This window comes from Spea bombifrons, chromosome 8, assembly GCF_027358695.1.
Source record: "Spea bombifrons isolate aSpeBom1 chromosome 8, aSpeBom1.2.pri, whole genome shotgun sequence".
In the NCBI taxonomy this organism is placed as follows: Eukaryota; Metazoa; Chordata; class Amphibia; order Anura; family Pelobatidae; genus Spea; species Spea bombifrons.
Genome location: NC_071094.1, coordinates 5,393,110 through 5,405,000, shown reverse-complemented (window position 1 = coordinate 5,405,000; position 11,891 = coordinate 5,393,110). Strand labels below are relative to the sequence as shown.

General features: G+C 34.0%; 1 protein-coding gene across 1 annotated transcript in view; it reads left to right on the top strand.

Moving 5' to 3' along the window:
* Positions 1-6,850, top strand: part of PRDM12 (PR/SET domain 12) — a 7,717-nt gene extending 867 nt beyond the window's left edge. Inside the window, exons 2-5 of the mRNA XM_053472829.1 lie at positions 1,424-1,614; positions 3,301-3,456; positions 5,067-5,178; positions 5,825-6,850. Coding sequence (XP_053328804.1) covers positions 1,424-1,614; positions 3,301-3,456; positions 5,067-5,178; positions 5,825-6,210 — 845 coding nt within the window. The 3' untranslated portion in view covers positions 6,211-6,850. The remainder of the gene's footprint in view (positions 1-1,423; positions 1,615-3,300; positions 3,457-5,066; positions 5,179-5,824) is intronic.
* The last annotated feature ends 5,041 nt before the right edge of the window (positions 6,851-11,891 follow it).

Below are 11,891 nucleotides of genomic sequence, written 5' to 3'. Positions count from 1 at the left end.
GCAAAGCGTGTAATAGTTGCAGACTGCAAAAAGAAAAGTTTAAATTCATTTAGTTAACTTGGGTTTGACCTGAGAAAACTTTCCCACTTAAACCAACTGCAGAAAAAGTGGTCTCTTTTCTTTAAGATGTCTCAAATCCTTCTTGCTCATTCATCAACCTTTGAACAATGTCTACCCGAAGTCTTGGCATCTATGGGGAAAGCATTATCCTCTTCTTTTTCATCACTGTTCCTTTCCCTTAATTTGCCATGAAAACTAATTCCATTTGCATTCACTTTATGTCAACCAACTAATCTCCCCATTTTGTCCCCAAAATTCCTAAGGCTTTATAGCATGTCCTCTCAACATGCTATCCAAATGTATAGCACAGGCATTTCGAAAAGCTAATGAATATAGAATTAGTAATTTCTTTTTAGTTGTGTTTAAAGAATGGCTGTCACTTTAACAGTGTGACAAATTGGTTCATGAACAGATAGAGGACACTATTTAACCCCTGTCTATTATGATAAAAAAAAAAAGAAAAAAAAAGTATTGGTTTAAAAGATTTTTATGCCCCACAGAGATTAGTTTTGAAAATATAGTTTTTTTCATTTTTTGGGTTTTTTTTCTCAGCGCTGAGGTTTGTTTTTAATTATAGCCGAGTAAAACAATGTTTGTACAACGTTTTTACCTAGATAGGAATAAAGGGAAAATCAATTAAAATCTACACATTTTTCATGGCAATTTTTTAAATTTATGTACAGAAAGTTCTTTTCTGTAGAATCGGGTTTTTTAAATTGCTGTATTTAACATGAAAAATACGGGGTTTTTTTTAACAAGATTGATTAAAAATTGTATTTCGTGGATTTTACATATTATATATATCCATATCTAGATAGATAGATAGATAGATAGATAGATAGATAGATAGATAGATATCTAGATAGATAGATAGCTCGATAGATAATCCGTATATTAATAAAATTAGGGTGTGATTTTTTGTGTCTTTTCCTTTATTCCTGATCCCGAGGAATACTTAGCTCAGATGCATGCCGAATCGTTGTCAGTAGATGCCATGACTATGTGCTCTCAATATGTTGGAGAGATGTGCCAGAAATATATTATTAATCAATTGATTAATTAATGGCAGTGCCTTGGTATTGTGCTGATGCCCTAATAAAACCGGTGGCAAGATACCACCAGTAAGGGCATTTTATTATCACTAATGCAGTGCCAGTGATGCATGTTATGTTTTATGCCACTTGGTGTCACCATCTGTGAGCTGGCTCCATGCCCATAAAGTGCCCATTTGGGGTACCAGCTTACTGCCTTAACAAGGTATTGCCCCTAAAAGGGGTAATTATGAGATGCCCTTGCAGTTTATGGATTAGCAGATGGTAAGAGCCACCCTGCCTGTAGATTGACCTCCTTCTTCTCCCTACAGAGGTCCAGAAGCTCTCCAGCCTGGTCCTGCCATCTGAAGTTATTATAGCCCAGAGCTCCATCCCTGGTGAAGGGCTGGGAATCTTCTCCAAGACATGGATCAAAGCTGGTACTGAGATGGGACCATTCACAGGGAGGGCCATCTCACCAGAACATGTGGACCTCTGCAAAAACAACAACCTTATGTGGGAGGTAAGAAGGTCGATCTGGGTATATATACACCTTTATTTGCCTGTATGTTTGTTATTTGCCTATACACATGGAAAACACACACACACACACACACACACATATATATATATATATATGTGTACCAACAACCCACACAATAGATTTCCAGTTCACAGAGGTGTGAATCCAGGTGTTCAGATAGTATCAACCTGTGACCCCTGGGGGTAACTGAATCAGATGTGCAGGATGTACACTATATAGCAATATTTAAATATTTAACTACATTAAGGATACTTGAGTTTGTAAGAGGTCACAATGTTCCAATGAATGTGACATTAAATGACTTAATAAATGCAGCCCCATTTCAAACAGCAGGTGTCAAGGAAAGAGGGGGCGTCAGGATTCTTTTGGTTAAATAATTGTCTTTAAGGGGTTTTAAAACCACCTCTCCTGATCAGCAGATATGCCAGGCAGATAACAGATAAAACACATTCCACCCTCCTTGATCCCAGGCTGTGCAGCATGTCAATTGGCCTTAGGTGGAGAGAAGGGAGCGTGGGGTTGGCTTAGAAAAGATAATGTCAATTAACAAGGTAATCTAAGTGCACTTGTTGAGCTCTTTAAATACCCATTTAAATGTCAATTCACTCCAATCTCCATGCAAAGCTGCGCATGGCAAGGACATTTATAGATAATATATAATAATAATGCATATTTCTGCTCCACATTCACTTAGAATACACAGATTGAGGGCTGAGGTTCACCAACACCCAAAAAAAGGTCTAAAACATGTATCTGATCATTTAAGATCAATCACCTCCATGCTATCTTAACTAATCTTCAAAAGACGGGACAGAGACACCAATCCACTTCTAATTGGAAATCTAATCATTGTGGGAATTGGATGATTTAAAAGAGAAAAGGCATCATTAACATCGCCTTCATGATAAAATGCCAATATTTCAATTATATTATGAATATATCATTTATATGAAATGCAAATTAATAGCACTTTAAAATGTAATATGATTGTATATATATATACAAATAATATACAAATAATATACAAATAATATACAAATAATATACAAATAATATACAAATAATATATATATTTATATTAGTTGTGTGTGTGAAGTCATAGACATACATTACATATCATATATATTACCTTTTCTTTCTATAAGTCAAATCGTTATGTGATGCACTGGTTTTCATATCCTACAATAAATATTATTATTATTATTATTATTTCTAATAATAATAATAATAATAAGTAAAATTATATTGATTTCCTAATCTTTAATCACTAGTAATCACTGTTACACAGAAGCTACATGGCAACAAAGTAGTTAAAAGATATAGAAATGTTTTAATTATGAGAAAAATATGTAAATTATTAGTGAAGATGTTGACACTTATTGACATGCTGATGCTGTGGACTACAACCACCAGGGCACTGAGAGTGCTGGGAGTTGTAGACCACATTAGATGGAATACTCAAGGTTTATAAGATGTTGGCCTAGGGTAGCTAATTGTATGATTTTGTCTACGGGTCTCCTGCTTCATATTTAGTGTTCAGGGTCCTGTTTCGTGACAAATGGGTCAGTATGGCCTGTGTGATGGTCTTCAATTTTTACGAGTTACCAGCTGAAGTGTTTTGTGCCAGACAAGAGATGCTCAACCATTCCCTCTGTGCCCTCGCAGGTATTTAATGAAGATGGCACCGTGCGTTATTTCATTGATGCCAGCCAGGAGGACCACCGCAGCTGGATGACCTACATCAAGTGTGCCAGGAACGAGCAGGAGCAGAACCTTGAGGTGGTCCAAATCGGGAACAGCATCTTCTACAAAGCCATTGAGGTGGGTATTGCGTGGGACAGCCATCGCTTTGGGGCAAAACTCTCTTTTTTTTTCCAGTGAGTTATGGGGACTTTGTTTTTAGGATTCCTGACCACAGTGGGGAGATAAACGTGTCCTCCTCCACCGGCACATGGGGCAACAGAGATCTCAATGCCCCTTTTCCAGGTTAAAGGAAAACCTTGAGCTTGGTCCCATTGGTGCCAATCCACGGCACCTTTTCTAATCTGTAATTAAGTTGAGCAGAATCCGATGAATAAATTGATACATTGTTATTAAATCATCATTGTTATTAAATTTACCCAAGTAACCGAATTTACATCATCATCAAGGAGAAACATCCAAGTTCTCTACCTTGAATGTCGCTCTAATCTCTTCTTCGTCACGTTTGAGCTCATTCACGATGTAGCTGAATTTCCTTCAGAGCGTAATTGGGCCCAATCTCATTTTCTTGGCATTTTTAATGTGCGATTCCTTTCCCAGAGGCCACCGAATCCCCCCAACCTGCCCAAGACAGCTAATAATCAGGGCTGTCCGACTCCCAAGGAAAATACGTAACCCCCGCCGGGCTAAAATCCCTCTATGTAAAACCTAGTGTGTCGGGGGCTTTTAAGCACTTTAATTGGACCCTTTGCTGGAAACGCTAACGACCCGGCCCCGGCACAGTGGGGTCCTTCGCTGTTCTGGCCGCACAGCAGGGGAAGTTACTCTCCTGACGAAGACACAAAATCAATGTGATGGCCACCAAATGGCAGGGTAGAGCGACCGTCTTGGGAGCAAGGCCATGTTTATAGATGTCTTCTTCACATGCGCTTGAACAATGGACTCGAATGATCCTACATGCTATGTCTATAAACATCAGTTAGGTTAATGAAAGGCTTCGCGCTACCCGGCCATTTGTTGATTTTCGTTTGACAAAGGATTCCTTTATTTGTGGAGCGTCTGCTTTTTTTTTTTTTCTTTTTTAGAAAAATGATAAAAAAAACAAAATCGGTCGAGATAGCTTCGAGCCGCCCCCCACCCCCCACCTCTGCCCCGCGCTCTGTTTTGTGAGGCTCAAGGTCACCCCCTTTCTCTATGCCGCTCCCAACGAGCGATAGGCGCATGCGATTGCCGACTTCCCATTCACGCCGTCTGTTTTATTCACGTGGATTGTTTGTTTGATGAAAGCAAGCGGCCTTGGTAACCAGGACGCCGGCAAAAAGGAGCGACCCAGCCTTATATCCAACGGGAGAACTAGGGTGGAAAACCATCTCCACTGGCATATATATCAATGTATATACTGTATATATATATATACATACACCAACGACTCATCAATAGCCATTTTGGGTTCCTTTCTTCATCTTTCTTCCTTTTTTCCCCATTATTTTGGCATATCCAGAAAAACACAAATCCACAAAATAGGGATAAATAATATATAGCATTATCTGTTTTGGATCACCAACTCTGAGGACTCCCAGCCAGCTGTCGAATGAACCATTTACATGCAAAGTGACCCAGCTTGCATCCTATCAAACATATCGCTGATTCGATGTTAAACTTTTTGGTTCTTTGTAAATGTGGTTTTTTGGGGCAATGAGATCATATGTTTGTTTTTTTTATCCCTGCAGACCATTCCTCCGGATCAGGAGCTGCTGGTTTGGTACAGTAATTCTCATAACAGTTTCCTCGGCATCCCGGGAGTTCCAGGAATAGAAGAGGAGCAAAAGAAGAGCAAACACGGTAATTAAGAGTTTTAATTGGCGTTTTACACGAGTCGCTAACTAGCTCAGTGCTTCTAATAACCTGCGTATCGCATCACCATGCGCAGAATCCTATACTATATGGCTGAGCGATTGTCCATAGGAATTCTTTATACCCAAATTGCTCCACTAAGGCCCATCAAGGCTTTGGATAATGGGCTTTGTAGTCTGACAAATGTCACAGCCATTTATTAAAAGACAGATGTAACCAAATTGTCCAAAATGTTTAAAATCGACGCGTTTCTCCGAGGCCGTAAGTGATGTTTTATATAGGGCACTATCACTAAGCTCTGGATGAGCAGACATTTCAGCAGCTCTTGGCTTCCTTGGTTGGAGGAGATGGTTTCTTTGTAACAATTTTATATTATATATTTATATTTATTTACGAAAAATATTGTTTTAGTTTGGATTTATTTGACCTTATTATCCAGAACCAAACGTTCTACGCTTTACTGGAGAACCTTAAGAAAATTGTAATGGTGATTATTCACTGAGCGGAGAGTATTGAGTGTCTTGTATGTATATATATATATGAACCCGATATATACATGTATATGAACCCGATATATACATGTATATGAACCCGATATATACATGTATATGAACCCGATGTTTGTCTTCCGCAGATGATTTTGGAGGATCGGACTCCTCTGGACAAGTGGTTACCGGTCGCATGCGCTGCGTGATCTGCCACCGAGGATTCAATTCCCGTAGTAATCTACGCTCTCACATGCGCATCCACACCCTGGACAAACCCTTCGTTTGCCGATTCTGCAACCGCCGATTCAGCCAGTCTTCTACTTTGCGTAACCACGTGCGCCTGCACACCGGGGAGCGCCCATACAAGTGCCAGGTGTGCCAGAGCGCCTATTCTCAGCTTGCCGGTCTCCGCGCCCATCAGAAGAGCGCCCGCCATCGTCCACCAGCCGGTTCACTGCAGCCCCACTCTCCGAGCCTGCCGGTCCCACACCCGGCCTCGCTGGCTCATCATATTCCCACCATGGTGCTTTGAAGATGGTCCGTTTCTCACCATATGTCGGAGCACAAAGCCAAGCTCGTTTATGGACTCTAGACCTGGGGGTCGGACTGTGATGGGTTAACCTGTCCTACCAACAGACCGGACATTCTGCAGTCCATTTGGCTCAGGTGCAAGAAGGACACTAATTTGCCACCAGTCGGTGGCATTTATATGGCGCATCGAGGCGGTTTTCCTAGACGCTGCCACCGTGTGGTCGCACTGCAGAAGTTCACCCCGGTGTCTCCACCAAAAACAGCCTCCCGGTGAATAAACATAAGGATAACCACCTATGCTGAAAACACAATGGGTCCTAAAAACCCCAAATCACCCTTTATTTAACCCCTCGAGGACAGCGGCTCACCCATTAATGACAATGCATTGTGAGCGGGCTTTGTCGTGAAGGGGTTAAAATGCGTTAACCGAGAGGGGTCAGATAGCGCTTAATTAACCGTAGACAGCCCAAAACGATGATGTCCTCATAACCTCTGAAGCTGCTGTGAACTACAATTCCCACGATCCACTACTTTTATCACGGGGTCATTTGTAGGCACTAGGTTGCCTTCACCTCACTGGCACTCTACGGGTTAATAAGTCCTAATGGCCAAAATCGATTAAAAACAAAAAAAAAAACGTTTCTCTGCGAATGCACGGAGAGGCTTTTTGTAGAAATGAAAATATAAATATAAATAAATATATAAATATATATAAATAATATCTATATATCGAAAGGAATTTAAATATATATAAATATAATTCTTCTAAAATAAATATAGCGTTTCCAGAAAATGATGTTCTGCTGATAATTGGAAGGGAATAGTGAGTCACTTTACTTTTTTTTTTTTTTTGTAAATATTTGACGTAAAAACCTTTGATATTATGTTTTGACATTATTTGTATTATAATTGTAATTAATTTGTATCACTCTGTAACTATCTTATATTACAAATAAAAAAAAAAAAGAAAATTTTACCAAACATGGCTTTTTTTATTCAGCAAATGTAGCAATGTGTATCTCAAATTGTAGGTGTTTTTTTTTCCTTCTTTATTTTGGGATATATTTTATTTTCTACAGTCTTTATAGAGAACGAGAAAAAAAAATAAATGATGTTAAAACTTTGAAACATACAATGAAATCTTTTTAGACATAGTTTTAATTAAGAAAAAAAAATCCACTTATATTATTTGTGTCAGCTCACCTGACCTCCTTCCTGATTGGCTGCTTATTTAAAAATGTGTTTTATGATTGGTGCTGGGTAGAGGATGTAGGAGGAGCTTTAGCTGAGTGCCCTTAATGCCCACAGATGCAATATAACTGCTACATGGTGATGGAAACGCGTCAAAACACCACATAATGAGCTCTACTGGTTACATTTAAACTTTATTGTTTTTTAAATTGAGCTATTTGATTATTTATTAAGTAACACAGAATCTGCCGGCCCCATTCGGCCCCCGTCTAGTCGCCCGTTTCTCCTGCTCTAAAGACTCAAACCTTAATCAGTCTTTGGTCTCGTCTTAGATTCAGGAGACGTATGCCTATCCCATGCATGTTTATATTCCCTTAGCCTCTACCACTGGGAGGTTGATCTATGTATCTACTACCCATCTCGGTAAAGTAAAACTGCCATAGAAGACGATAACCCAAGAAAAGTAGAATGACACCCTTGCTTTGAATATCAGATATTCTGAGGTTAATTGTGTGAGATATTTTCCTAGTAACTGCGTTTCATCCTTATCACAAACATCATTTTATCTCTAAATTCACATATATAGTCGTATTATTGGGTGTTTTGTAAAAGTGTATCAGCCACCCCAGAGATACCTTATCAGTTTGAGGGTGATATCATAAATTAAGGCCTATGGCACTCAAAGGGTTAAAGGACATAATAGCCATTAAGTATCCGCACATTTACCGGTAGACACGTTGCAAGCCATCGACACAGAATCAAACAACTAACATTTTGGATCCTTCAGTGACATGCGTCATCCCGAAATACCGTCTGCGTGTGGCCCTATGATGTCATAGAATACAAAATCCCAGGATCATGAAAAAATAAATAAATATATCTATATATATCTATATATATCTATTTATATATATATATAAGTATAATATATGTAACTATGTAACTATATATATATATATAAATTCTCAAATACCGTCTGCGTGTGGCCCTATGATGTCATAGAATACAAAATCCCAGGATCATGAAAAAAAACAACTATATATATAGATATAACTATAATATATGTAACTACGTAACTATATATATATAAATTCTGAAATACCGTCTGCGTGTGGCCCTATGATGTCATAGAACACAAAATCCCAGGATCATGAAAATTTTTGGAAATAGGATTTATTAGACCACAAATGTATATATATATGGCCTTATTTATATATATATATATATACAGATACTAAATCTGTTAAATGTATGAAAGGTGTGCCGGTAAATTTGTTGCATTCTCCACATTCTTCTTAAAGGGTTAAAACTAAATTCTAGCTTTGAAGAAAGTAAAAACTAGACTGCTGATGTAATGACTCGCCATTTTACATTCTATACCAACCAGACGCAAAAAAAGAAAAAAAGACAATTTACACCAGCCAATTTTTTCTCACTTTTTTCAACCAAAACGGCACTCGGAATTTTCCAAGGAATCTGCGTCTTGGCCCGGAACGTTCCCGCTGTTCTGCCTTCCCGACGTCTCTTAGAATGTGGAATATTAAGACACAAAAGGAATATGTCGGCTGTAACCTTGCTCCTCGGCGACCTGTTACGCGTCGCACAATAGTGAGTTTATCCGGCGGTTTGTCGCACGGCGCGCGGCATTTCCCTGCTTCCCATTCGTTATTCTATTAGTTGGTAATCGGCGTATTGTTGTTGGTGAATAAAGTCGGAACTCTTCCTTTCGAGGAATCATTTGTGAGCGTACTTGACATCGTCTTCCGGGGTTGGGATAGAAAATAAATGCTATTTTAATGAAAATATCATAATAAAGGCATTCCGAGCCGACAGACGCTCACAATGATTCTCTCAAAGGAATGCAGACATCGCGAAAGATTATAAAATCCAGTGTTTTGTCCTAAATATTTCTGGCAATGCGGTGATGGAAATTCACAATGATGGCAAATTATTTAGTGTTGGAAAAATGAAAAATATATATTTATAGATTTATTGAAATATTTCGATTTTTGGGTAATTTTTCAGCAGATTTTTTTTGATGGAATCTCTCTTGATTTGTACAGCGGAATAGATAGCCGTAAGACGGATAATTTTTGGTAAGAACCAATGATGCCGTAATCTTCGCTGTATAGACATAGGCTAGTAGGCTACCATGTTCCTAATAATGGCTAGCAAACTACTGATTAGATGCTAGATTTGTAATCTACAATAAATGTAATTTACAAATTTGAATTGTTTTAAACAATTACTAATTTCCCGCAGTTACTTACGAGTTCGTAAAAAAAAACAACACATTTTTATTTAATATATAATTATTAAAATTATGAAATTTATGTTTTTTTAATAAACCTTTTATACCATTTCTATTATGTAAGCTCTACTGATCGCGGCCCTCCAGTCCATACCTCTTGGTTCTGTAAGTCTAATTGTTATGTTATATACTACTTGTTAGGTCCTGTCTACCCATTGTACAGCGCTACGGAATATGATGGCGCTATATAAAGCAATAAAGAATAATAATAATTTCACAGATAGATTAATAGAGTTGAACTGATTAGGATATCAGCTTTGCACATAAATGCAAACATTAGAGGGACATATATATATATATATACATTAACCATTCTTTACATTTATACATTATATATATATTTATATATATATATATATATATATATATATATATATACACATTAACCATTCTTTACATTTATACATTATATATATATATATATATATATACATTAACCATTCTTTACATTTATACATTATATATATATATATATATATATATATATATATATACATTAACCATTCTTTACATTTATACATTATATATATATATATATATATATATATATATATATATATACATTAACCATTCTTTACATTTATACATTATATATATATATATATATATATATACACATTAACCATTCTTTACATTTATACATTATATATATATATATATATATATATATATATATATATATACACATTAACCATTCTTTATATTTATACATTATATATATATATATATATATACATTAACCATTCTTTACATTTATACATTATATATATATATATATATATATATATATATATATATATATATATACATTAACCATTCTTTACATTTATACATTATATATATATATATATATATATACATTAACCATTCTTTATATTTATACATTATATATATATATATATATATATATACATTAACCATTCTTTATATTTATACATTATATATATATATATATATATATATACATTAACCATTCTTTACATTTATACATTATATATATATATATATATATACACATTAACCATTCTTTACATTTATACATTATATATATATATATATATATATATATATATATATATACATTAACCATTCTTTACATTTATACATTATATATATATATATATATATATATACATTAACCATTCTTTACATTTATACATTATATATATATATATATATATACATTAACCATTCTTTACATTTATACATTATATATATATATATATATATATATATATACATTAACCATTCTTTATATTTATACATTATATATATATATATACATTAACCATTCTTTACATTTATACATTATATATATATATATATATATATATATATATATATATACATTAACCATTCTTTATATTTATACATTATATATATATATATATATATATACATTAACCATTCTTTATATTTATACATTATATATATATATATATATATATATACATTAACCATTCTTTACATTTATACATTATATATATATATATATATATATACACATTAACCATTCTTTACATTTATACATTATATATATATATATATATATATATATATATATATATACATTAACCATTCTTTACATTTATACATTATATATATATATATATATATATACACATTAACCATTCTTTACATTTATACATTATATATATATATATATATATATATATATATATATATACATTAACCATTCTTTACATTTATACATTATATATATATATATATATATATATATATATATATATATACATTAACCATTCTTTATATTTATACATTATATATATATATATATATATATACATTAACCATTCTTTATATTTATACATTATATATATATATATATACACATTAACCATTCTTTATATTTATACATTATATATATATATATATATATATATATATATATATATACATTAACCATTCTTTATATTTATACATTATATATATATATACATACACATTAACCATTCTTTACATTTATACATATATATATATATATATATATATATATATATATATAATGTTAAATGTATAAATATAAAGAATGGTTAATGTATATATATATATAATTTTATTTTTTATTGCTTTTATTTGATTTATTTAGGTTTTCACAATTCCTTGATATTATATAAAATATATATTTTTTCTTTTCTCGAATTTGCAAAAATCTAATT